The sequence below is a fragment of the Nannobrachium achirus genome (genome assembly GCF_963921795.1).
Source record: "Nannobrachium achirus genome assembly, chromosome: 6".
Classification (NCBI taxonomy): Eukaryota; Metazoa; Chordata; class Actinopteri; order Myctophiformes; family Myctophidae; genus Nannobrachium; species Nannobrachium achirus.
In genome coordinates this window covers 46,735,992-46,763,975 of record NC_137815.1, presented here as the reverse complement: position 1 = coordinate 46,763,975, position 27,984 = coordinate 46,735,992, and the positions used below count along the sequence as shown (strand labels likewise).

Sequence of the window (27,984 nt, the reverse complement as noted above, 5' to 3'; positions counted from 1 at the left end):
CACAGGAATGCTACGCACACCTAAGTCTTCTGCCGGCCCACGGCAGAAGGATCCTAAAGGGACAATAAGGCGCATAGCCACACTTGGAGCCAAGGCATTGAAGGCAACATTTTATTAACACCAATTAGTGGAAACAGAACTCAGCATTCAGGTAAATTGCTTTTTTCCGAAGTCTCCTGAACTTGAACACAGCATTTTGTGTTGAACAAATGTAATTAGGAATCATGGCATTACACCACATCTCCACTAGCTAAAGAGTGCTGGGTTGCGCAACTCCGAAAATAGCTGATCTACAAGCTCTCGCAGCACAACGTGTTGAGAGCTTGTAGATCAGCTATTTTCGCTAGTTTTGTCTCGGGTCCTACCTTAACACTGTCCACTGTCCAGTCCAGTGAGTGAAAGTACAAAAGTATTAGATCAGATTAGATTATACATTTAGACTGTATTGTACATCAGCCAGTCGTATTTGGTGAGGGTAGCAAACCGGCTGCCTTGTTGCGGTTCTGCTATGCCACAGACAACCTCCTGCTCTTCGTAGAAAATGCAGTCTCGCCCCTTTGGCTCCTCTCTCCTTGCTGGGTCATTGTTTAGTTTCTCCCTGTACTTTCTCGTTCTCTCAGCACTTGTCATTTTCCAGCTGACAAAAGAAAATGCAATGTATAGTTTAAGACAAAGAGAAAATATTGTTTAGATTGAAACAATATGTTAAGGTTTCTGTGAAGGGGTTTCTGCTCTGTCTGATGAATTTGAAGTATCACTGAATGAAGCTACATTACATTTTATGTAAAAATGTTTAAAACAAATGTTTAAATGTACAAAAGAAACATGGAACTTTGTTATTTGTTGTTATATCTGTAGTTAAATACAGTATAAATCATATGGTGTGACAGTCAAGTCATATGGTGTGACAAGCAGACATGTCACACCATATGATTAAGTGTCACACCATATTACTGTTTTCTCCATTTAGGTTTACCTTGAGGCTACTATGTACACATTAGCATGCTAACAGCATGCTAGCTATAACAAAGCAGCCTAGATCTACATGGAAATATGACCAAAACTTCAAATAACTTAAGCTTTTTTTAAAGAAAAGGTGTCACACCAAAAGACATCCAGAATGGTGAGTTTGTCAACGTTTCAACAAGATGGCATTTCATGAAAATGTTAAAATCATAACTCACCTCAGACACCTGTCTTGCAGTTGTGCTGGGAGTGCTGAATAGCCTTACAGAAGAAGGACCTCTCTAGCCAATAGGTGTCCAAATAATTGCCTGTTTAATTTTTCCAAACTAGTGTCACACCAAATGATTTTGGGTTGGGGGACAAAATGTTTTTGATCAGAAATGACTGAAAACATTATGCTTTGACTTTGAAAAGATATAGGCTCAAAATAGACATTTTTTTTAGCCTAAATTCATTTTCAAATGATTTTTAGCAATTCTTTTTCTTAGTTTTATTCAAGTTCCCACTTTGAGAAACAAGGTCAGGACAGTCACACCATATGAGTTTTGCCATGTTTGGTTGAAGATTCTGAAGAAATGAGGAATGAAATGTTTTAATCTTGAGTAAGTTCACATAAAGCTTAATGTCCTGCACAATATTCAGAAGGTTTTTGACAAATATATTTTTTATTTATACATGTTTGACACCGAGGACAGCGAAAACGTTACGTCACGTCACCCACCCACATACATACATACATACATACCTACCTACCTACCTACCTACCTACCTACCTACCTACCTACATACATACATACATACATACATACATACATACAGACAAAGCCAGATGTAGGAGCGGTATCTTGTGGCTAGGGATATATTTTTTAAGCTGCACAAATCAATGTTTTCATTTCGGAATCATTGTGCTCAATCTGTTTTATTGATTTGGTTCTGTTTGCAATCATAACATGCCTCCCATTACAGGTGCTGGTTTATAACCTGGCTGAACACAAACATGGCCCTGACGATGTCCTGATCATGGGCACAGATGGATTGTGGGACGTGACGACAGACAGGGACGCAGCGAACGCGGTGTCCAACTTCCTGTCCTGTTGTGACCCATCTGATCCCATGAGGTATAGAGTATGGCGATTAACTATTTTCTTTTGCTGCAAAAAAGCCATCAAAATAATCATATAATATCCGGAATGCATTTGGAAAATGACATCCTACAGTGGACTGTACACAATATATCCACTAGGTGGCAACCTTTACAAACCATTAAACCATTAGCATAACTGCAAGCTTTGTAATCAATCAATTTATGGTCCATGGTCCATGTTTTCATTTCATATACTTTTTGTATGAGTCATAATATTTATGTATTAATATTTGTGTGGTGTTTTGAGGCGTGCATGAAGATGCTTTCATCTGTGTCCATACAGTAGGCTATATTTACAATACTTTATTGACATAACCCATTAAGACCTGGAATTATTTCATACCTTTGCTATTGAAAAATAGCAGATCTACAAGCTCACTGCGAGTCTGAAAATGTGTGCAAGTCTTTGAATATATGTATTTTTGTAAGCCAAATTTTGCTTCTGGGGGGTCACTGGAAACTAAACTGTGTGTGTGTGTGTGTGTGTGTGTGTGTGTGTGTGTGTGTGTGTGTGTGTGTGTGTGTGTGTGTGTGTGTGTGTGTGTGTGTGTGTGTGTGTGTGTGTTTCCCCCATGCGTTCGATACAAAGGTACACACTGGCAGCCCAGGATCTACTGATGAGGTCACGAGGAGTGCTGAAAGAGAGGGGCTGGCGACTACCCAATGATAGACTGGGCTCTGGTGATGACATCACCGTGTTTGTGATCCCACTGCAGGCAGAACACGAGTCAGAGACATGACATGTTTTGTCCACCGCCAAATACAAGACTGGATCTTTACACCCCTGACCCCCATCACCAACCCTATAGGTCCCTTCAAGCTCTCTATCCACAGGACCATATAGTGGCAGAAGGGGAAGACAAAGGCATTCTCAACGGGTTGCAGAAACATCAAACACTTGACCAGACCCCATCCTTCCTGGCCCCTTTCTCAAGTTCAGCCTGACCCCCAGCTCAATCCTCCCTGTGGCTTCATTCTGATTGCCATGTAAAGAAAATATGTTCATTGACATTATATGACAATTCTCCCTCTTTACATTCAAATCTGCTTCCCATGACTGTTGCCAATGAGAATTAATTAAGTCCTAAGTCCTTGTAGATGTTTTTGCTATTATTATTTGAACCTTCAAAACTGACAAGCTTGTCTCAGCATTGAGTGGAAATACATGTTCCATTCCAAGAAGAAAAATGGCCTGCCCCATTATGTTGTCATTGAATTGGGGAATTAATAGCAAAGAATGTGAGGGTTTCTTAATGCCACAGTGGCACTGAAATGTTGACTATGGACAACTGAAGGCTGGAAAGAATGGACCATAAGACCCAATTTTGTGCATATTAAGATTGATTCCTTTTCAAGTGTGGAGGTACGTTGAAGCGACACGTGGACCTAGTCAACATCTGACCCAAATAGAATGGGACTTAGTCAGTGGATCTGTACCCTCAATGTTAAACCATTTAGGCCTAGAATTATTTAATGCTTTAACTGAAATTGTAACTCAAATATTTGCTTCTGGGTGGTCCCTGGAACAACATATTTTGAGATGGGGGTCCGTGGCCAAATACATGTAATTTTGTGGGGCCCTTGACATGAAAAAGTTAAGAACCATTGATTTAGAAGAAGGATTTAGAAGACATTTATAGAATCGGGTCAAAGACTTGCTATTTTGTAATAGTTAAATAGTTGGGTTCTGCAGTGGATGAGACAGGTGTGAGGCACCTGAGGCACTTTAAGACTGTCATACGTGCTCATTGGTAGCTTATCAGTTGTTTGGTAACTGAGATTCATATTTTTATTTTCTATTGACCACTCTCATATAACTCACTTTAAAATCTAAAAAAAAATTACTTTTGAAAAATTCCAGTAGGGGGAAATTGAAACTAGTCTTGCTTTCTCCCCACAGTGACTGTAGAACGTGAATGTGATTTTTGGTTTAACTTATGACAGATGCGTCATAAAGGTTAGTCCATATTTTTATATTCTTTAGCCCTCTGCGGTAGAAGTGATTTGTAAACAGTTAATGTCTCGGTTTGGTAGAATGTGATGAAGTTCACAAATATGCCTTATTGTTCTCGAGATGAGAAATGAGGGGGACCTGTTTTTAGTTTTGTTTTCCTTCTTGAAGATGCACTAAGCTCTCATTCTGGTTAAAGTGACAAAGAAAATGGTATATAGTGTATACCTCATTTCCTTACATTCTTGTAAGAAATTGGTTATAAATGGAAAAGTAAACTTTTTATGCTTCTGTTCATAACTATTTATTTAAAGTGAGGCAGTGACATAGATATGTGAGCTACCAAAATGAGAGATAGAGAGTAATGTGTATCAAATTATAAATAACCTTTTTCCCCATATTTGAACCAATTAATAGCCTACCCAAGCACCCTGTTATTGTGTCTATGAATACGTGTTTTATTTATGTTTACTTTCCAACTTTTCATGACCAAGTACGAGAAATTTCTCAAATTAATCCTTTCAGCTAAAAGAAAACTCCAATAGGTGCACAGCACAACCATGTATCTTTGACCAGTTTATTCCTTATGCCATAGGAATAAACTGACAAACATAGAGGTTCACTGTGTTGTATAGGCTTAAATGTTGAGCAATGCTTTCATAGGTTTCAGAGGTTTGTGGAAATCCTTCCTTTAGAGGATATTTTGTCTTGAATTGAAATAGTCATGCTGTGAAGAAAGCGAAATAACAGTAAAAAAAAAAGGAAAAAGACAAAAGGATGATATAAGAATGTAGCCTCGTAAACCAGCCTCCTCCGGAAATCTATATTTCAAATGAAATGTAGATTTCCGGAGGAGGCTGGTTTACAAGGCTAACAAGAATGCTGCTTGCCCCAGGAATCTGAACTGGCTATTCGTAATCGTTATTCACTCCAAATAAGGATTCATTTGAAAATGTTTTTCCAAATCAATTAATTAGGCCATGATAATCAATGTTGTTATTCATTGTTTACTTCTCATGTACGCATACAAAGCAAACAGCATTGCAGTGTATTGTGATCTTGTACATCTGCTATTTTACAACACAAATGCACAAATCTTTTATTATGGCCGGTTCGTGGTAAAAGACATTTACATGAAAAGGTTTGAGAACCACTAGCTTAGGATTGGTTAAATGCAGACTTTGCAGAGGAGAGAGGACACATTTCCTTAAGGCAGTGTGTTTCTCAAATGGGGGTATGTGATTCTCAACCTTTTCAGGCCGAGACCCCCACAATAATCATATTTTAACTCACCCTACAAGCAGAATTGAGGCATTACATTTTGTACAACACGGTTCTATTGTGAAAATAGCAGATCTACATGCTCACAACGTGAGCATGTAGATCGGCTATTTTCACAATTTCTGCCTCTAATATTTGACAATTTGATGAATATTTAATTTGTCATTTTAGAGCTAATAGAAAGTCCTTAGATTGTCACTTTAGAAATGTGCAGATACCCTCTCTACACTCAAATGTTATGTTAGTTTGTTTACTGTTGAGTGAGAAAACAATGTTGCACATGAAGTTAATCATCTGGGTACCCCCCAAAATGATTTGGTGACCCTAGAGGTATGCATATAGTAAGACGCCTCAGGGCGACAAGCGGCCTCGCCCTAAAGGGCCATCTTGGCCATATGGCCAGTGATGTATATCGGACCAGTTACCCATTTATGGAGACCCCTGTTACCCATATATGGAGATCCATGTACTGTATATGGAGATATGCTGTGAGAGCCCAAACAGGCTTACTCACTTTAGTTATGTGAAAGTCCTATGACATATGACATCATACATAAAATCCCTTTTATGCCCATACATGGAGATCCCTGTCTGTAGAACCAGCCACACAGATATGGGCTGTCTTGGATTCCATATATGGGCATTCCGATATGCAGTCCTGTTATACTGTATATGGGCTTAATATTGTCAGAGCGGCAAACCCATAGGCCGTACAAAAGTGTACACTTCCAGACAGAGTCAGCATGTGTTCACATACTAAAATGTGACCTTTGATTAGTACAACTGTTATTTGAATAGAAAACAATGTTTATTTGACATTATGCTGTTTAATTTTGAACATATTGGCATGGGAACTGGACTTTTGATGTCAATCTTTATAAGCAATATAAGTCAGGGAAAGGGGGTACCTACTCTGCTTCAGAAATCAGTATACTCCAACCAAAACAGTTTGAGAACCACAGCCTTACTTAAGGGGACAATAAAGTAGGCTATATAAAAACACAACAAGTGGTCCCATTGCCCGGAGGAAACATCACGCGTGATTGGCTAGTTTGTTGGCACGTTGGCATAGCAGAGGGTTTATTGGTGTCACTAAAAAATATCCCATTATTATTATAATTATTTATTTTTATGGTCATGATTTATGGTTATGATTCACCAGGATCCTGGATTTGTAAAGTCTATATGGGAGATTTTTTTTGTGCAGTGGTTCCCATTTCCCAAACTTATTAGCTCATGACCCAAAAGAAAAATTAGACTTTTGCCTGGGATCCAAATAGCGAAAACAGCAGATCTACAAGCACACAACATGCCGCTTTGCACAGCATTGTGAGCTTATAGATCTGCTATTTTCACTACTTCTTAAATTGTTTTGTCTAATTTGTCATTTCTTTGAATTTTCTTAGATTTCTTCATGAAATAATATTTTTGGGAATGTTTTTGAAAATATTTTGATAACAATTAAAAAACAAAATTTAGGAAAACGGAAAATAAAGGGACCTATAAAAAGGTGTCCGCGACCCACAAATGGGCCCCAAGTTCATAGGGTAGCCTCGGAAACCCAGGCTTATTATAGGGTCCCAACCATGGTCCCAACCCACTGTTTGAGAAACAGTGTTTTAATGGCACCAGTCAACCACGCCCACTGCTATCCCCTCAGCAGCCAGTAGAGTCTACTGGCTGGTCTACTCAGTGTTGCCAACCTAGGGGATTTGTCGCTAGATTTAGCTACTTACCGTCTACTGAGCAGCAGAGCATTCAGTAGACGCTCAGACTGTTTGTGTGGATCAGTAAGTGCAGCCAGCAGTGGCAGTGAGGGCGCGTGTGTCGCAACTGCGAGGAGCAGCAAGTGGTCAATAAAAATAATATAAACATCATCAACTCTGCTGGCTGACGAAAGGTAATTACAAAGTGAGTATTCATTATCCAAGTATTGTACACTGTAGTTGTTGTGAATGTCAGTTTCTAATTAAATGTCTAATTAGTTCCCGATTATAGAGGTTAGATCTACTTTAGTTTTATTTGACAGTCTTGGCTACAGTGTTGCTCTAGACTCTTGTCGCTAGTTGTTTAATTGTTTCCATGTCATGTGAAGAACTACTGAGGTAGCCCTACTACAGTACATCTCTTCCTAATTCCTGGGTACTATGTGGTGGAAAAAGTACGCACATTTCTTACTTAAAGGGGAGAACAAAACATGTTTAGTATTGAACTATGTCATTAATTAATATACCTTTGAGTTGTTATGTGGAAATAAGAACAAAAAGTCCTCCCCTTCTGTATTGCCAATGTAGAACTGGAGGATTGATTTTGGATAGTTCAATTGAAAATGGGTGGTTCTCCTTTAAGTAAAAGTATCAATACTGCAATATAGAAATACTCTGTTACAAGTAAAAGTCTGGAATTCAATATGTACTTGAGTAAAAGTAGTAAAGTATTGGCATCAAAATGTTGGCCTACTTAAAGTACCAAAAGTATAAAGTACTCATTATGCAGAATGTATAATAATAGCGGTAGTTCAATGGTGGAATAAGTTAAACAAGCCAAAGGAAATAGATGTTCTTATGCTTAATACAGTAGCTATGTTTCATATCTATGGTCAAATTATTCTGATAAGTTTCAACAAGACTTAAGTTTAGGGCTGTTGCTGAGGTGGGGAGAAGTTAGCTGCAGGAGTAGAGGCGCACCTGACAGTCAGTGAGTCATGAGGTAATTGTTCCAAATTGGGCCACAGTGTCTCTTCCAGGCACTGTCAGGGTCATGTTGTACTGGGCTGGAACCAGCTGACAGGCTCTTGTTGAGCATTATAGACAGAGACCAGCACCATGTGTCCCAATCTTTAAATGTTTTGTAAGTTTTGGCTTCCCCAAAGGAATTGGATGAGAATCAATATAGGCCTTGTCTTGTCATTATGACAATTAGACTTAGGCCTGGGCCACAGGGTAGTGGCACCTATAGGCTGGTAATCCAGCCATTCCAGCGTCACAGGTTCGAGTCCCGATCCTGACGACCTTTGCTGCGTGTCACCCCCATCTCTCTCCCCGTTTCCTGTCAGCCTACTGCACACCTATCAATAAAGGCAGAAAAAGCCCCCAAAATATCTTTAAAAAAATAATAATAATACAGAATTGAGCACATGATCATTTGACACCCAGAGCATCCATAGAGCACTTTGTGGCTGATCAATGGAATACGGTGTGATACAGTATAGGCAATTAGGCATATAGGCTACAATTGCTTTAACACTTTAATGCTTAAACTTCTTATTAGTGCCAACGTGAATGTCTGTAGTAGACATGATTTATTTTTGTGCCAAGCACTCTTGTATTTTAAGCACCTATTTGATGTCTTTGTTTTTGAATATGATCTGCATTACAGTAATCTGCATTTATTGGGCTGTTGTGAAATGAACAATGAATGCATGTTTGTTCATGGTCATCATCTATAGTTCAGGGGTCTTCAACATTTTCAGGCCAAGGACCCCTTAGCTGAGAGAGATATGAAGCAGGGACCTCCTCTACATATTGTATAAATGTGTGATGCAGATTTTCATCGATTTCTTAGGTAGATTCATATACTTGTTTGACAGCGCTGTCATCTGTCTATGTTGTATTCATGATGTTAATGTGTATTTTCAGACATTTAACCACTTGTCTTAAATCGTAGATATTTTTTCACTATGTACTTGGTCTGCTCTTTTTTTACCACTATATAAAAAAAAATAGCCAATCGAATCTACAAGCTCGTTGAGAGCTTTTAGATCTGCTATTTTTGGCTAAAGTTCTCCTTGGAATAGGGATGCAAGGGTTCAAGTTATTAATTTAAAGAATTATCCTATCACACAAAGATTTGGCAGCCCCCCTGTAGTAACTCTGAGGACCCCCTGAGGACCCTCTAGGTCTAGGGGTTTTACGCCTGAGTATGGTGGTGATTTAAGACAACCTGACTGCCAACTTCTGCCACTTTGTGAACTTTGGCCAATTTCTCAGACTGGCACAAAAGGTGAAATAAATTCCAGTGTGCCTTTAGCTCCCCCAATCTTAATGCTTTGCTCTTTACTGGTAAATGACCAGGGACGTGAAAAACTAAAAGGCTTGAAAATATTATTGGTCTCAAAATCCCAAATTCCAGAGAGACGCCCTGGAAAATCACAGCCATGAAACATGGCCTAATGAATGTTAGTTGTGTTTTGTGTCGTTCCTTTCTGTGACAAAACAAGGACAAAACCCAACCTTGTTTTTAGTTCCTTTTTCCAGTCAGTTGCTAAGCATTGGGAAATTTACATCCGTCCATACATCCACACAATCGTAAACACCCCAAAACCAGGAAATAACAGTTGTCATCGTCTGACCCGCACAAAGCATAAAGAGAAAAGAAAACAAGAAGTGCATCACTGGGCAGTCTACTGGGAAAACAAATAGTTGGAATTCTCCACTAATATTTCCCGCAATTTGCAAGACTTCAATCACCTGTTTGCTCCCCATCTGAGGACAAATAATGCCAGTCTATTTCTCTTTTAGAGATGTTTGTCCTTGAACTTGTGCTTACCACCTTCAATTGTGCTCCACGACTGCTTTGTTTAGTCTCCATACTGTAGTTAAGCCCTACCCCCCTAGGCAAGGGTCACTCTCGTTTCTGCAATAAGTCTGTTCGCTCAGCTTGTTGCATAACTCTTGCCGGCCCCTAAGACCCCTGAGGGAGAGGGAAATAAGGACGGGGGGTTGTTGCACAAATAGAGGATAGGATGTTGTGGTGTTTTGTTTCCCTATGTATTTTAATGGCTATTCCCACCAGTAATGTAATGTTTTTGGGTACACAAATGTTACAGAGGGTCATGGTTCTCTTCTGTGTCTGAATGTGATTCTCTTACTGCACAAATCACAGTTACTACAGTGTTCTTGATTGATTGATTGATTGATTGATTGATTGATTGATTGAAGACTTTATTAGACGTTTCCATAGGAAAAGGTACAGTTTCATGACAGTACAGTTCACTGGTACAAGGTCAACTAAAAGGATACGCCTGTTTCAATTTAGATCCTTTTTTTAATCTCATATAACATTGAATCAGACAGATAGAACACAGTACTATGCAGAAGATATCTTTGTAAAAAACTAAGTTCAGGGGGAGGTAAGGATACCGGTAGGCTCTGTTTTTTCGAGTAGCAGCCGCCTCTAAGGCGGCCCTATACACTAACCGATAATCGGGCTATTTAATTACCCTCCCGACAATCGGGCTGCCTCCGACTGAAACGGGCCCGACTATCGGGCATGAATGTCGTCTAGCGTGAGGTCTCACAGATCCACTCGGAGCCCAGCCGAGTGGCTCGGAGGACGATCGGGGGTATCCCGACTCTTTTCAAACATGTTTGATATTTTCCTGGATCGGGTTAGGGGCCTTTTCCACCGGCAAAGAACCGGTTCAAGAACCAGTGCCGGTTCAACTTTCTTGGGAACCTTGGTTCGTTCTTGCGAACCGGCTTGCGTTTCCACCAGATTGAACCAGAGCCAAGAATTTGGCACTGGAGCCACAAAAACCAAGGATTTTGTGGTTCCAGTTCCGAACCAACTTTTACAGTTCGGAACCAACTCCGGTTCTCGGTGGAAAAGCTCGCCTCTGGTTCATCCCATAGGCGGGAGAAAGAACCAGAACCGGTTCTAGGATGTGAGGGGTCTAACCAGGGGTTTGTCATGATTCTGAATCCATTGCAAGCATTTGTCTTGCAAAAAAAAACATTCCTTGGACTAGAAATGGCCCCACAAAACACCCACAAAACTGTGAAAAGTGATGACTCATCACTAAACCATCGTTTAGTGGGGTCATTTATAGCCCAAGGAATGTTTTTTTTTAGCCCAACTTGATTTGGCCGCTGTGGTGACCCCGAAGTTTGCAGACTCGGGTGCCCTACCTAAATCATTAGAGCAAGCTCAGGGCTACATCTGTGCAAAATTTGGCGCTTTTAGACTGTTTCGCGCAAAATGAGCATTGTCTCCCCTTAAGGCCCCGCACTATACTGTGCGTGCCATGTGTTGCGCGCCAGAATAGCAGATCAACATTACACATGTGCACATAATGCATGGAAGTACATGTGTGTGTGTGTGCATGTGATCTTTGGCAGCCCTCTTCTTACCCTGGCACTACAGAGGCCTGTTCAAACAGAGCTGCAGCCAAAAGGGCTCCACTGGACAGGAAGTGGGTTGTTTTGTTTCACAGGATGAGCCTATGGGGCCAGGGCAGTTCTGTCTCCCGCTTGTTCAGCTTTATAGTCATCGTGTCCATTTACACTTTTTAACTCATACCTCGCGATCGTAGAGCCCGTAGATTTCCCGCTGTACCGCGCTGCCATGCCCGTAGAGCCCGCAAAGTTTAATTAGCTTTAATCATTATGAAAGGATTAAAAGTATTAGCGCAGATTTTCGCTGATTCTGGCTCTTTAGGCCCGCCCCCCTAACTGTATCCGGTCATTTCCGGTCTGGACCGGATCCAGCTTTCCGTATCCAGTCTGAGCCTGGGCCATAGTCCCGCCTCCATTGGTTTACTGTGTAACAGAAGTGGAAGCTACTGGGCGATGGAACGCTCGTTTTTCATTCGGATTTTTGCGTTTGGAAACTTTGATCCAGTCTCTACACGCCTGGATTATGATCCCCGCACATATTGTGCGTTTTGTGCGCGAACGTGTCCACGTGTTACCATAGCGCACAGTTGGCTTTTTTCAATGCTTTTTCATGTAAACACTGGCTGATAAGCAGAGATACAGCGTGGCAACAGATATGTCTTTTTCAATGGGGTTTTTTGTATTCGAAAGCTTGTCACCGAGTCTACACGTCTACTAGATGAGTCGCGCACAGATTGTGCACGATGCGTGCGCGTGCCCACGTTAAAAGGTAAGGACAATTTGGCAGCTGCTTACTACAGCTATGTTTAAAATGGCAGAGAAAAAGTTAACAGCTTGCACAGCAGTGCTTCTCAACCTTTTCAGGCCGCGTGACCCCCAAAATAACCATATTTTAACTGGAGACCCCCTCGCCCTGACGAGTGTTGAGGAGTTACATTTTGTATAACGGTTCGATTGTGAAAATAGCAGCATGCTCACTGCGTTAGCCATAAATTATAACTTCCAGTAGAGGGTGCTAATATGCGGAGGTTACGTCTCCCTCCGCATATTAGCACCCTCTACTGGAAGTTATAATTTATGGCTATCACTGCGTTGCGAGGCGTTGTGAGCATGTAGATCTGCTATTTTCACAATTTCTGTCTCTAATATCTGACAATTTGGCCAATGTTTAATTTTTCATTTTAGAGGTATTAAAAAGTCCTTAAATTGACTCTTTAGAAATGTGCTGATACCCTCTATCTATACACTTTATGTTGGTTTGTTTACTGGTGAGAGAGAAAACAATGTTGCACATGAAGTTAATCATCTGGGGACTTATTTAAAAAAAAAAAAAAATGGGCCACGGGTTGAAAACCACTGCTCTACAGATCGTCATTCGCCAGCCACCTATAGCCGCCACAGCATGCCAAAATCTCCTTATTTTTCAGCAGTGGAACACTGGAACACCGTCTCCTATGCGTGACTACGTGTGTATGTAACTTAGTATGTAACTTTGTATGGAGATGAGCTGGATGACAAGTGGCAGGCATGGGTGACCAAGTGGCGCTGTTGAGCAGCCCAGTCTCACACACTCACTCACTCACTCACCCCCCTCCCCCCCCCCCCCCCCCCCCACACACACACACACACACACACACACACACACACACACGCGCGCGCGCGCACACACACACACACACACACACACACACACACAGGGTATAACTTAAAATGAACTGCTCAAATCCACCGCTCACTTCAAACTGGGTGTGATTTATTTTACCATGAATCTCCTTTTTTTTCATTAATGTATATATTATTAGATTTCGCGTTACTTTCTCCTCAGCGTTCTCGGTGACGTCACCACCTCAGTAAGGCTAGTAGTAAGGTCCGCATTGAAATCCGCATTCTCGTTTGAAACAGCTGATCACCAGACGGCAGTCTACCTTGTTGTGAGGGTAGGCTGCAGCCAGCGGCACAGTGATACCGGACACAAAAAATAGTACCTTATGACGTAATAGAGGGGTCAAAGTTCAACCAAAGCAGGGCTATAGAAATGGGTCAACATGATGATGATAGTTTTGTGGATTCAAATATTTCTGAAAAAAATGGTATTACTTATTCATCAGAACTGGACCAGAACCCACGGGACTCAGACAATCAAATACCTTTGCAAATATATTAATGGCAAGTATCCTATAGCCCAGGGGTCTTTAACAGGGGGTCCAGGACCCCTAGGGGGTTCTCAGAGTTACTACAGGGGGCCCTCCAAATCTTTGTGTGATAGAAACTTTTTTTTCTACTTTTTTATATAAACTACTTAAACCCTAGCGTCCATATTCTGAGAACTTTAGCCAAAAATAGCCGATCTACAAGCTAGATAGATTGGCTATTTTCAGCAAAGAGCTTTGGTGTAGAGGGAAAAAGAGCAGACTAAGTACAGAGTGAAAGGTCAAGTTTATTAAGTATTGACGGTTCAAGTGGTTACATATCTGAAAACACAAATTGTCATGAATCCAAAATACACTCATGATTGTGCTGTCAAACAATGAAACTATATGGAATTTATGAACATGTTGTGGGGGTCCCTGCTTCATCTCTCTCTCAACTAAGGGGTCCTTGAAACCTGAAAACGTTGAAGACCCCTGTTTACTAGGCTAGCTATAGCCTCAGCCTGTGTGTAGTGTTCTCACACTATCCTAACCATGGTGGATCTGAAATGGGACCAATCTTGTTCAACACGTGTTTCAGAGCTGCTATTTGCGTACTAGCTGTGGAGTGGCAGAATGATGTGAACGTTTTGCCAACAGCACAGAGAAGATGAATTTCCTCTGATAAGCGGGTACTCCAGTCAAGGGTATTGCTGTCAAGGCTGTCTGCTAGAAAGTGGATGAGGTGGGGAGCCAAATTACACTGTGCCCAGCTGCTCCCACGAACCAGCTCTCTACCTCATCTATCAGTTCCCGGCGCTACTAATAGTCACGTTATACTTTCTCTTACAGCTGTGTCGCTTGCCAAAAAACATCTTCAAACTAAGAAACTTAACGCACCATGTCAGACTAATTTAGCTGTTAGTCATGGATTATTATCGCTGGGAATGCATTTGTGTTGCAACAAAAGTGCTTCCGTTTAGTGTGTAACGTGTATATAATAATATTATATTACATCTCTCTCTCTCCCTTGCACACGCACACACACACACACACACACACACACACACACACACACACACACACACACACACACACACACACACACACACACACACACACACACACACACACACACACACACACACACACACCATGTCCAGAGTACACAACCAGGCCCCATGTAGTCTCTGGGATAATGGATTTTCACTTTAATCTGATCAACTTTATTGATAACCTACATAAATGTGAAACATTTAGTAATTTCTTTCGTTCCTTCCTTCCTTCCTTCCTTCCTTCCTTTTCATAAATGTTGTTGTTAATTAATCAGTGTAGAAATGAGGCCACTTGGGAGAGCAGCAGAGCACATACATTATAGAGAGCATAACACTGTTTGTTTTGCTTTAGGAAACCACAGAGTTTACAACAACCAACAGCATGTTCCAATTTCCCGGACACCTTTCCTCTCCATGTGCTGCAAGAGTTTGAAACAAATAGGGCAGAGTAGTTGGATAGAAGATGGCTTGATGTCCTTTGTGTCACAGCATTTCTGCCTTTCTCCTTGTCTCTCCATAAAGGATAAAAGCTCCAGAGCTTGTCTCTCTCTACCATTCCTTGCGGTCCTTTCAACTCCTCCTGGGTGCCTGTTACCTGTACAACTACAAACTGAAATTGCGTTGAGCTCTGATTCTTTTTGGGACTGCATTAATCTGTTACTCCCTGCTAATATAAGTCAAAGGTTCAACGGCAGGCACGTGCACACATAGACATCAAAGGGGGCTTGAGCCCCTGCTCTTTTATCCATCTGTTAAAATTGTCCTCTACAGACCATGAATGCAGTTTTAATATGGTGAAAGAAATGCAAATACCCCTTTCCATGCCATACCTGAAGGCAGCATTCAAGAGAATTGCCTTGTCCAAACTCTCCTGAACTTGAATGCAGCATCTTATGTTGAAAGAATTGCCCTCTCTGTGTGGAAATCCATACTGTTACGCCACATCTCCAGTATTGACTTGATAATCCTTAGTTCAGTATGGTATCAAGCACCGAAAATAGCCGACCTCCGTAAAAAGTCCCGCTCTGTGTTTCCCTGCAGAGATGGCAGCCATTCGGAAGAAGCTGGTGATCGTGGGGGATGGAGCATGTGGCAAAACCTGTCTTCTCATCGTCTTCAGTAAAGACCAGTTCCCAGAGGTCTACGTGCCTACCGTGTTTGAGAACTACATCGCCGATATCGAGGTTGACGGAAAACAGGTTTGTGCAAGAGAATAAATAATTACAATAATGCTGTGCACAGATTGTGGCCTGCTTGTAATGCAAATAGAAACATGATGTGTTGAACCTGAAATAATAACATCAACAGATTTATGGATATAAACAGGTGAAAGTATCAAAAATAGACGCTTGCAACGCAGCACCTACTTTTGAACATTTCTGTGGTTATTTTAAGTGAGTTTTTTTTTACATTGTATAAAAAATAAGCATTCAAAGCATTGTTAATGGGGCTCTCCAAAGTCGACATCGGGCCTCAAACGTTGGCATTTTTCAGGCTCTATTGTTCACTCTATGGTGTACCCAAAATGACTGACTGAACTGAGTGAATAGTGATGTCAAAGTAGACAGCCTCTAGAATCGGCTCTGAAATGTGGCTGGACACAAATCATAATGCCTGTGTTCATGAATGTGTATTAAGGCTGGGCAATATATCGGAAATCTATCAATATCGAGGTATCAACATCCAAGGTATACATATCGATGAGACGACGAAGACGGCTTGAAATGAGGTATTGGTGTACCGGTATGCGTCAAATGAATTAACAGACACACTATGCGTGCACGTAGCATGCATAGTGTGTCTGTTAATGCAAAAATGCAAAAAGCAGTCCATCTGTAACCAGGTTAGGCAGGCAGTGGACCTAAAGCAGAAAAACATTAAAAACTATATAATGCAATTGATTTGACTAATATCGTGAGTAATATCGATATCGAGGTATTCAACAACGTTATCGAATATCGAAGGTTTTCCTAATATAGCCCAGCCTTAATGTGTATGTACTGTATGTGTGTTATGTCATACTGTAGATGACACCTTGCTTTGGATCTGTCTGAGTCATGGTGAGTGGGTCAGCGGGGGCCCATGTCCAAGCCAGCAGATGGCCTGTTATGTCTTTGATTGATTGATTGATTGAAGACTTTATTAGAAGTTTGCATAGGAAAAGGTACAGTTTCATGACGGTACAGTTCACTGGTACAAGGTCTACTAAAAGGAGATCCATGAAAAGACTAAGCTTATTTCCACTGGAAACCATTGAAGTATCTCATATGTCAAAGGGCTTTGTTCTCTGGCACTGACCACCGCTGCAGGATCACCAGCACTTGGGCAAAAACAGGAAATGACTCTGCTCTCTGGCTTCCTGTTCAGACGGCAGAACAGGGATGTCTATTGACAATAACTCCCCCTCTCTGCCCTCACCTCCCCAAGGCTGTCCCGCTCCCGCCTGATAAACGCCTCTCATTTCCTGCACTGGAGAAGTCAGAAGGGTGCTGGGGGGAGGGGGGAGGTGGGGAAAAGAAGGGGTCAGCCGTTGCGTTCTGGACAGGAAATACAAACTTAGAGATCTATGCTTGGGCCTTGGTTTAGATGGGGGGGATGATTGTGGTGGCCGTGGGCAATAAGAGAGCTCCCTTCGCAGGCCCCCTTTTCCTACAGCCTTCACTGGTAAGACTGTAGACCCCCTCGGAAGTACCCACCCATCATAAGATGCAGCTGGATTACATCTGTGATACAATAATTTGAATGCTTTTTTCCCTTCACTGGGAGAAAAGGCGTACTCCATCTCTCCCCTTCATTAGGTTGGGCAGCTTCTAAAAATAGCTTTGTTATCTTAAGTTTTGTTTTGGTTTTCTTTCTCTTTCTGTTGCTCTTTTCCTTCCAAGCGTCTGCAGTTTACTGTAAGTCCAGAGGGAATGCAACTGCTCTCATTGCTCATGCCAAAAGAGGAGAGCTGCCTTGCCTCCACCACACTGCCTCTGCAGCCCTCTATTTTTGGGACCGTTGACTAATACCTCTGCTCTGTGGGAATAGCATGATGTCTGTACAGTGTCTGTACAGAGTCACTTTAAAGGACCATAACGGTGGTCTGGCCTGTTTAGCCCATTGACTATGACTCAGGGTATACTCTACCTTACTGTTGTTGAACATTTTACAAAGCATGCTGAAATGTGGAATAATTGCCATAGTTTGATTTCAGTGATGAACTTAATCCCATCTGCTTCTGTGGCTAATATTTATTTTGGTGTTAAAAAGTCAAGATGTTTGAAATTCATTCATAAATCATTGATTAAGCCATAGACGTTTTAATTACACATCTAAGGACTCCAAATGTACAGTACATACCCATATCAATGGTCCAATATAAGCACTGAGTAAGTGCATTAAACAAACGTGCCAAGATTTTCTTCAAGTAAGTAAATGGTAAATATGTATAGCGCCTTTATCCAAGGAGCTTTACATAGATTGGGTGATGTGCATTACATTCACCCATTCACACACACATTCATACACCGATGGCGGAGGAAACCATGCAAGGCACCAACCTGCTCACCAGGAGCAACTGGGTTCAGAGTCTTGCTCAAAGACTCTTCGACACTAACTCTGGGGGAGCCTGGATTCGAACTGGGAACCCTCTGTGTTCTAACGACGGTTTCTCTACCCCTGAGCCAATAAGTAAGCCTTGCCGAGCCATGAGGCCCATAGGGCAGGGGCCTATCTCCTGTTTCTGTAGCGTGAGGCAGCTTGATGTACAAGTACACCCCCTGGACATGATGCTAGTATATGTCGCAGGGACTTACCCCCAATCAACCCTTGAAGCTGAGTGCCACTGCCAAGCAGGCACTGGGTCCCATTTGGTGTGCCCGGCTGGGGATCGAAACCCGACCTCCCAGTCTCAGGGTGGCCACTTTTTCTTCAAGTAAACAAACAAAAAATGTATTTGAATTGGAAAAACTTGTCATTGCATTCATTGCAATGACATTGCAAAACTACTGTAATGGTGCAGGTCTCCCTAAAAAGACAGCTGCAGTTGATTCTGAGTGCTGCTGCTTTAGTCCAAGAAAGTGGATCATATCATTCCAGTTCTCAGAACTTTACATTGGCCTCCAGTCTGTGAAATAATTTATTTCAATATTTGGTTTATAAAGCAAAAGCATTTAAAGGAGTAGTTCACCCCCAAAATGATTTTTTTTCTATTGGTTACTCATGCCATGGAGACTAGAGTTCAATAATATTTTTTGGTTTTTGTCACATTCCTAAGACAAAAATTTGATTTGAGTAAATTTACCCCCATTGATTCCGGATGGTGACCCGTTTCGAAACGGGTCACCATCCGGAACGAATGGGGGTACATTTATTGTTATAAAATTTTTGTCTTAGGAATGCGACAAAAAACTAAAAATATTATTGAACTCTAGTCTCCATGGCGTGACTAATCAATAGAAAAAAAGTCATTTTGGGGGTGAACTACTCCTTTAATGGTTTATGGCCAAAATAAATGGATGGTCTTTTGATACACCATGAATCATCCAGACTTCTCAGCAGGGACGTGCTGGGCCCCTGATTCAGCCCGGGAAAAAGAGTTGTAGAGGCCCTCATTGCACGCTATAGAGAGCGATCTCTCTCTATAGTGCTGCTGCTACTCAAAGATTTGCCATTTCAGATCATGACAAGTGACAAGCCAGTGGGCCAATTAGTGGGCTTTGCGAAAAAAATTATAAATTTGAAACTTGGAGATAGGAAGTTTCTGCCCGACAGTGATGATTTACTTTGTTGGCCGCCCAGCCCCCAAAATGGAACAATGGCCGTCATTTTATTTTTAATTTTTTCCTAATGGCCGGCCTGGACCGGCTGGGAATGAACCGGCCGTTCGGGAGTTGTCCCGCTTTTCCCAATGGCCAGCACGCCCCTGCTTCTCAGGTCATCTGCTTTCAGAACCCAGAGCCAGAACAAAATCTGGAGACGGAACATTCAGTTTTTATGCACCACGTATCTGGAACAATCTCTGGAACAAAGCTAAAGGGCTTTCTGTTTGCTGCTGCCTTTTACTGAGATTAGTTTTTAATGATTTCCTCTTCACTGTAATGTTATTCTCGTGTCCTTCTGTTTTATTTTTACTTTAACTTTAAATAATATATTCAAATTAACTTTGATCTTAATGATCTGTGTGTCCTATTGTCTCTTAATGTTCTATACAAATAAACTTGCTTTGCCTTGCCTTGGGAATGTGGGCAGTAATGTGAAGTATACCATGAGTCAAGCGGCGAAACATTACAGACCACCAGTATGGTACTTTAACTACCCGTGGCTACAATGCTGCAGTTTGCACTTCCCAAGGAACAGGAGGTATCTGGTGTGATGCTCTCTTAATATACCCATTTTGCCAACAGAATAAATTAATCAACTAGGAATTGATTATATAAGGCCAGTGCTCCAGCTCGTTTCCAGATTTCTGCTATTAGATGTGTCTGTATGTTCAGAGCTGCAGGTGGTTCAGGGAGGGCAAGGGGGAAAAAGGATTATATTCCACCTCATTCTCTTTTCCTGCTTTTGTTTACCCTGCTCTCGTTAGATTTAATGTAATCCTTTGCTACAAGGATTATTGCAAACAAGTTACTTAACTAAGCAAATTAAGACCGACACACATCTCCACTAGCTTTATGGACCCAACAAATGTGTGTTTGGGAAGCAATATTTTGATTCCATTTGCATATAACATTTTCAAACATATCTTATATCAAAGGTGCAACACAGCAAAGTTTGTAGTGATGTTAGTACTGTTCACCCTTGCTGTCTATACACTAGCCTATAGACATGTTTCAGTATTCTGGTGCTTATTTAATTGCCCTTAAAGGAAATATAGAAAAAGTTCTAGCACCGATGTTCCAAAAATTATGTCCACTGTAAAAGAGAACACTTCAACCCAGTTATTTGGAGCATAATGGTAATTTAGGCACAATAATAGTCATGCTCCTAACAGGAATGAGTCTCTGCACTCACTGTGAGGGAATAAACTGTGTCGCTATAATCAACTGAGCTGAGAGCTGGTGATTATTTGTTTATGTAATGGAAACAATGGGCAATTGTACTCTTCGTCCAGTGTGCACAAGTGCCCATATTCTTTCTTTCTTTTTGCTGTGGTCTTTTGGCAGGTGCACAGGAAACATTTACAAATCAGTTGCATAACAGCAATAATGTAGCATTTGCATCATTGCAAGTTATTAGGAACAATAGATATTCAACTTCAATTTCACATCGCTGTCATATCATAAATGTACAGCTTAGTTACAATAAGAATAAGAGTAAATATCTTATATACATAAAGTATGTAATATCCACCATTTTGCAGAGGGTGATGAATAATATGCTTTAAGGCTGTTCCTTCCTAATCACTTGGGTTACATTTATCCCCTGTATTGGTTGGATTTGTTCCAGGTGGAGTTGGCACTGTGGGATACCGCAGGCCAGGAGGACTATGACAGGCTGAGGCCTCTCTCCTACCCAGACACAGATGTTATTCTCATGTGTTTCTCCATTGACAGTCCAGACAGTTTAGGTAAGGGACAAGTGACTATCCTAGATACCTTTTGCTGATGATTTTAAATTGAACCTGACCGCATGTATCAATTCTGCATCTAGCATGAGGCAAGACCCAAATTCAGAGTGAACATTTTAACTCAAATCTTAGCTTCTGGGGGTCCCAAGAATAGAATATTTTGAGATGGGGGTCTGCGGCCAAATACATACCATTTTGAGGGTCCTTGACATGACAAAGTTTGAGAACCGCTGATATAGAACGATTCTACTAATGTCTTCTAAATCCTAACAGTTTTCTGAAAAACGTATGTCAGTGGTTCTCCGATCGCCAAAATAAAAGCCTGGGTTTCCGAGGCTAGTGGTTCCCAAACTTTGTCTTGTCAAGGACCCCCAAAATGATATGTATTTGGCCGCGGACCCCCATCTCAAAATAATTTGTTCCAGAAGCAAAGATTTGAATTTGGGTCTTGCCTCATGCTGAATGCAAAATAGATACACGCGCACACCTGTCCAGCTCATATGGTTGTATTGCATCTTCATCTCTCAGAAAACATCCCTGAGAAGTGGACGCCCGAGGTGAGACACTTCTGTCCCACCGTTCCAGCCATCCTGGTGGGTAACAAGAAGGACCTGAGGAATGACGAGCACACAAGGAGAGAACTGGCCAAGATGAAGCAGGTACCCAAACTAGGGGCTGGGTATTTTTCTTCCTATCGCCAAAATAAAAGTCTGGGTTTCCGAGGCTAGGGGCTGGGCAACATATCAATATTATATTGGTTATATCGTCACCTGTCGGGCAGAAACCTTGTATCTCCAAGTTTCAAATGTGTAAATTTTTTTCGCAAAGTAAAGCACTGCTTCATCATACAAGGCCATAGCACAAAGGTAGTGAAAACAGCTGATCTACAAGCACACTTGTAGATCTACAAGCACACTTATGTGCGTGTAGATCGGCTGTTTTCACTAGTTTAAATCATTTTAAAAATCATAAATACTAAACAAACGGTTTTGGACATACAAGGTTTCCACCCGACAACGACAATGTAGAAGTTTATTTATTTATTTATTTTTAAGAAAATAGGCCTGCCTGCCCTCCTTTACCCTTTTAAAGGAACACTTTTAAACAAACGGGGGGAGGGCACACACCAGTGTTGGTGAGGTGCTGCTGACCTTGGTAAATGCTCGTAGGGATCGCTCCTTCGGCCATATGGAGGTGGGGTTTGGGGGACAACTGCTTTGAGAATCACTATAATTGCTATAAGAACTCAGTAAAAGAGCATCATTTTAGGGTTAGGAATAGGGTTCGTTTTAGGGATATTTTACTGAGGTTAAGCCTTTTTGCAACAGCATGCCTCAACCTAACCCTAACCTCAGTAAAAGTATGCCTAAACCTAACCTTATTCCGAATCCTAAACTTAACCTAACCCACCCACAAACGCTGTAACTGCCCATTCAGTCAGAGAATGTCACATTGTTGGTCTATCTCTCTTCATAGAATAGCAGAACATGCCTCTGTACCCTATTCTGTTTGTCTCCAGGTTCAGCTAGTAGGAATATGTTTACAAAGCCCTCGGACCCTCTCAGAGCCCGCTGTCAGCTCTTTCTTTCTCTGCACACCAGGAAATGTGTGACAAAGAGTAGCCTAAAGTCATCATTTCAGCTGTTCGGGATTTACATGTTCAGGCTGTCATTGTTCATTTAACATGTTCATGCTTTTTTTGCAGATAAGAAAATTATATTACTGTAGTAGTATTTCAAGCCTCTGTGTATTCGTCTTGTGCAGATGGTAGATTTTATGTATTAATTTTAGGACACTGTAATCATGACAACAAATACATTCTATATAAAAAATCTGGTTTTATGACAATATCATATTGAGTCATGTTTAACTCTGTCTTATTTCATGGCATTTCTTCAGGAGCCTGTTAGGCCAGAGGAGGGCAGAGACATGGCCAATCGGATCGGTGCCTTTGGCTACTTGGAGTGCTCCGCCAAAACCAAAGACGGTGTCCGGGACGTGTTTGAGATGGCCACCAGGGCAGCACTGCAGGTCCGAAGGCAAAAGAGGAAGGGCTGCCTGCTGTTGTGAGAGGCTCGCCAATGGTCAAGCCAGTCTCCTCGATAGCAGCTGACTAATGGCAAGGAAAAAAGAAAACTACACGAGAAGGACTGAGCTTTTACCAATGGCATCTTCGTACTGTATCTCACATTTTACGTTTTAACAGCCTTTGGGCCTGGTCAATGCTTCTTCATGTCCCTCTGGCTGATCTCCACCCAACCTGACCGCCATATGTACGTATGTAAGAGGCCAGTTTGGGGTCTCACTCTCTTTACCTGAGACCTCACTGAGGTTTCCTGATATCTCTGTTTTTGTTTTGCTGTTTGTGGGTTTTTGCACTAGCAACACTCAAAGAGTTTTTATTACAGTTACTGATCTACTGACATGTTTTTTTCCTTCCATTTGTTTTTGCCTTGACTGTGTGGAGTCTGTGGACTTCCCTTTTGCTATGCTCACTGTGTGTGGTCTTAACACTTTCAATGCCCCAAAATGGTTGTTTTTGCCCCTACTTTTGAAAAATCAGCGAGTATTCTCTGTCACGCGTGCAGGCGCACAACTCTTTTAGTAACATGAAAATGTGTATGTGTGCACGATCCTCTGTGAGGAAAGTGGGCCCGACAGAGTACAATATGCTGTGAGCAGATCTACCCATGTTTCTCCATAGAGAAACATGGGTAGAGTTTTTAGGAAGCACAGCTTCCAAATAAAACAAAAAACTCTAAAAATACTTTTGAGTAATCCAGTATGGCCCAGGATCTCCTAGAATAGCCGAGGAAAGTATCTAGCGCCGAAAACATGTTAACACGTCTTGGGCACAGAAAGTGTTTTAACAACTGGGGACCCATCTGTTTTTTGGACCTTCTTTGGCTAGTTATTACTTTCGCCAGCAGAGTGTGCAAGTACTGCGTTCGGTTGCGTATCTGTCACGTATCTGTTTGTGTTTACGCACGTTGCCAATCAGGGATCAGCATTCCTGGTGACATCACCATCAACAGCCAATGAGGGACTAGCATTCTTGTTGATGTCACCATCAACAAGTGCGACCTGATATAATTAAGGCGTGCTCTGCTGGCGTGCCATTGCAAAAAACCCTGCTCAGTTGTGATTGGATTTCACTCCCTCCGAAGTAGTGAGGGACCAATCAGGGCCCGGTATGCAAATGTAGGGTGGGTTTATCACCAGAGGCATTTTTTAATACAGACTCTGGAAATGCAGGTTCCACACAGAGATTCCAGTCTAAAATCTATGCAGTGATATTTGTCTGGCCATGCCAGGCTAGTCCTGATGAAGGTCTAACGTCCGAAACGTCGATTTAATAAAGAGCACCATTTTTGTAAGTTCCAGTCAGTGTGTGAGCAACCTCTTTCTTTGATTTGATATCATAGATCCCATTCTGAACATTTGGACCTTCCTGGTTGTCCTATGCACCTGTCACTAACCTTTGAGGTGTGCTTCAGCCTTCTTTTAAAAGATCTGTGTTTGACTGAAATGTGTCACATTAGCTTGGACTACCCGTCTGAGTTCTGCTCTATTGAGAGGCCCACAGTATGTTCATTTTCTATAGTGAAGTTGCCCTGGTTGGGGAACAGAGTAAGTGCTCTTCGTGAGGGGATGATTGTAACTAGGTAGCTTTGTTATTTTGGTTATCTGGCTGTATCATTTGCCATTTTCCCTAGATAGGTGCAGTGGCTCCTGATTATGAGGGCTTTCTGGGTTTTTGTTTTCTTAGCTGGTTTGTTCTTCTTGTGTGCCTTTCATGGGGACAACACACAAGATTCAATTGTCTACATTATCAATTGTTAGGCGAGTTTTGTGTTCTCTACTTATTTAAGGCTACAGCATTACTGGTGTAGTTTTGTTGAGCAGACTTTTCAACATAAATCATGGAGCCTATAAACACAAGAACCCCATGGTGGCTGGCTGAGCCAGAAGGCTTTATTAAGGCAGATTTGGCAGTACATTTGGCCCGGTGGAAGTCTAGGGAAGTTCCTAAAAAGGCTAAACTTTTGGAAGCTGAGTCACACGTTGCTGATCTAGCAAGCATGTTGCTTCCTGGTGGGTGGTGATCTGTCATTTTGACAAGATACTGTATGGACTTACTGAAAGCAAAGGCCTAAATCACACCTCATATTTAAATGAAAACACTCATGCTGTTGATGTGCAAGCATTTCAGTTCATTGTTGAATGTTAACATAGCCTACAGAAACATCACTGGAGTAAATGTTTAAGCATACCTTCGGCAATATATAGAGGACGACCGCTCAGTATTATGGCTGTGAATGGATCTATCCCTCCACAAATATATAGCAGTAATGTGAAAGTCATGGTTTGTTGCCCTTTTGAAATTTGTGTCTGTTTTGCTAAAATAAGCTTTGTGTGGACCTCCCTTTTGTTACGCTCACTATCATTGATCAACAAATGAGAATGGTGGATAAAAAAATAAAATAAAAAAGTTAACAGTTTTAAAGTAGGACGTAGCCTATCTAAAACTCGAGGAGGGCTAAAAATAGACTTGTTGTAATATAATGTACACATTTGTCAGCAATGTTGTTCACCATGACCTTGGACAAGCAGCATTACCCTGGCTTCTATGGACTGTTTTTGAAGATCGTGTCCAACCTGACCCTTTTTCTTGTATCAGTGCTATTTGTTGTCATTGTCATCGTCATCATCATAAGAGGTAGAGGTTTTCCTGAAGATGTTAGTTTGACTGTAAGAGCCAGTGCCTCTTTTGTTTTCATTTTGTACTCCTTGCACAAGCTTCACGGTACCCTGTGCAGTACTTGTGTTTGTCAGAACGATTGAGCTGCTGTTGTAAGCTGCTGCAGCTCATTTTACACTGTGTTGATGTGAAACTCGAGTAACTAAGGCTTCCTCTGCCATTCACACCTTGTTGCTCACAGCAAAAGGTTTCTTGACAAATGCCCCCTCCCATCTGATTATTGGACATAATAACACATCACAACTGCCCTTAACAATAGCTCATACATGCTCACAACGTGAGCATATCCAGTCATGTTGGTAGCCTGGGTACCAGCCTGGGTACCAGCCTGCTACGCTACGTTCCATTGATTTTTTGGAGTGGTGAAAGCACTCCCAATAGACAGGTATATCCGTGGGTATGTCCGTGGGTGGGTGGGTGGCTGGCCGTGTCCGTAGCCTGGCAATACCTTGAGTGGCCACACACAACACACTAGTTAAAGGAGGGGCGCTGTTTTGTGCAGGCCAGGCACACTCAACACACACACACACATACACGCACGCACGCACGCACGCACGCACGTACGCACGCACGCTGCTCAGATTCACCACTCCACTTCGAACCGAGGTTTGATTTTTTTTGTCACTTCGCTTCCAATCCACGGAAGCAGGCTGGTACCCAGGGCCAGGCTATCATTTTGGGGCATAAACAAGAAGTTGAAGGATAAAATTAAGTCCGATAATGATGTACCGTGCATGCTCACATCATGTATACTTTACATTTCTTAAGACCATTTTCAAATATTTTATTTTTTTAACATTTTGCACAAAATAGCCAATTTTACATCGAGGTGCCCACATGTCCCTAGTGCCCACCTGACCTGTATCCGTTCAGACCAACAGGGACACAGCTGAAGCGGTAATTACTTGAAGGGCAGAGGCTTGATGAAGCGTCCCTTGTTTGCTTCACCCTCCTGGGCTACAATGACAATGTGCCAGCCCAGTCAAAGAAACCCTGTCCTGTCCAGCTGAGGATGTAGATGTAGTTTCCAGTCAGGCAACATTCTTGGCACCTAGACCCCTCTGCGGGAACTAGAAGACAATCTTTTTTTTACGAGGAGTTTGCTTTTCTCCCAGTGTTTTCTCTCCTGGCAACCCATGATGTGCCTTTGGCACAGAGCAGAATAGTTGCTACATGCCAAACTGGTGATGTGGTTCAACTTCAGACTGACATTTCTGACATGTTTCACAGAGATCAATTCCACTTGAATTCCTGTAATACTGGAACAAGTCAGACTTGACAAAGCAAAAAGAAAAGAAAGAAAGAAAAGCAGGTGGTTTCATTGTTACATGCACACAGTGTTATATCATCCCCCCTAAAACATGACTGAACTAGAAATAGTTTTCATTAATTTGGTCACATGTTTAGGGTTGTTTGCGTCACAGGATATTGAATTGTTTTTGGGAACCAACTAACTATTGAAAACTTGTGCTGGAACACCTCAAACTATTTTTCTTAGATGGAGTTTTTGTCTTAATGTCAAAAGCTCAGAAGTGTGCTGTTGATATTATAAGAGTATATTTGAGCTATTAAACTGCATTTCGGTATTAGCTAATTACTGTTTTTCATGATCTATTTCACTCAACACCATTTTCTTTAGGTGTCATCATGTCAATGGCACTTTAGATAATGTACCACTTTGTTTTAAAAAGTATTTTGAGACATGGCAGAGCTATATTGATCCTATTTCTTGCTGTTATGCATCCTATCAGAATATCCCCGTTGTGAATATGACTTGAAAATATAATGGCTTATAATACAATGCTTGGAAGGCAAGCATCCTCTTTCGCTCAGACTCTTCATGCATTCCTCTTCTTGGCTCTTCCACCCACATGTCTATGTCGACTAAGTGTATTTACTGTGTCTTGTGGTTAGTCCGTAAGAGGGTAGATGTTGTGACATTTGTTGACAATAATATAAGTGTTGCATTGTAAGTGTTGATGCATGCAGGCAGCCTCCTAGTATTTAATTATACCAGCAAAGGAGGC

At 41.6% G+C, this 27,984-nt stretch overlaps 1 protein-coding gene across 1 annotated transcript; it reads left to right on the top strand.

Moving 5' to 3' along the window:
• The first annotated feature begins 7,124 nt into the window (after positions 1–7,124).
• Positions 7,125–23,792, top strand: LOC308286728 (transforming protein RhoA-like). The gene is made up of 5 exons (XM_080727846.1): positions 7,125–7,253; positions 15,684–15,841; positions 21,075–21,195; positions 21,724–21,854; positions 23,095–23,792. The coding sequence occupies exons 2-5, from the start codon at positions 15,686–15,688 to the stop codon at positions 23,263–23,265; spliced, it is 579 nt and encodes a 192-aa protein (XP_080583972.1). The 5' UTR covers positions 7,125–7,253; positions 15,684–15,685; the 3' UTR covers positions 23,266–23,792.
• Positions 23,793–27,984: the final 4,192 nt, after the last annotated feature.

Bases quoted from the DNA above. Each gene is read 5' to 3' on its own strand.
- LOC308286728 (XM_080727846.1), top strand. From the start codon at position 15,686: ATGGCAGCCATTCGGAAGAAGCTGGTGATCGTGGGGGATGGAGCATGT. The intron at 15,842-21,074 runs GTTTGTGCAAGA...GATTTGTTCCAG, and splicing joins TCGAGGTTGACGGAAAACAG to GTGGAGTTGGCACTGTGGGA. The intron at 21,196-21,723 runs GTAAGGGACAAG...TTCATCTCTCAG, and splicing joins TGACAGTCCAGACAGTTTAG to AAAACATCCCTGAGAAGTGG.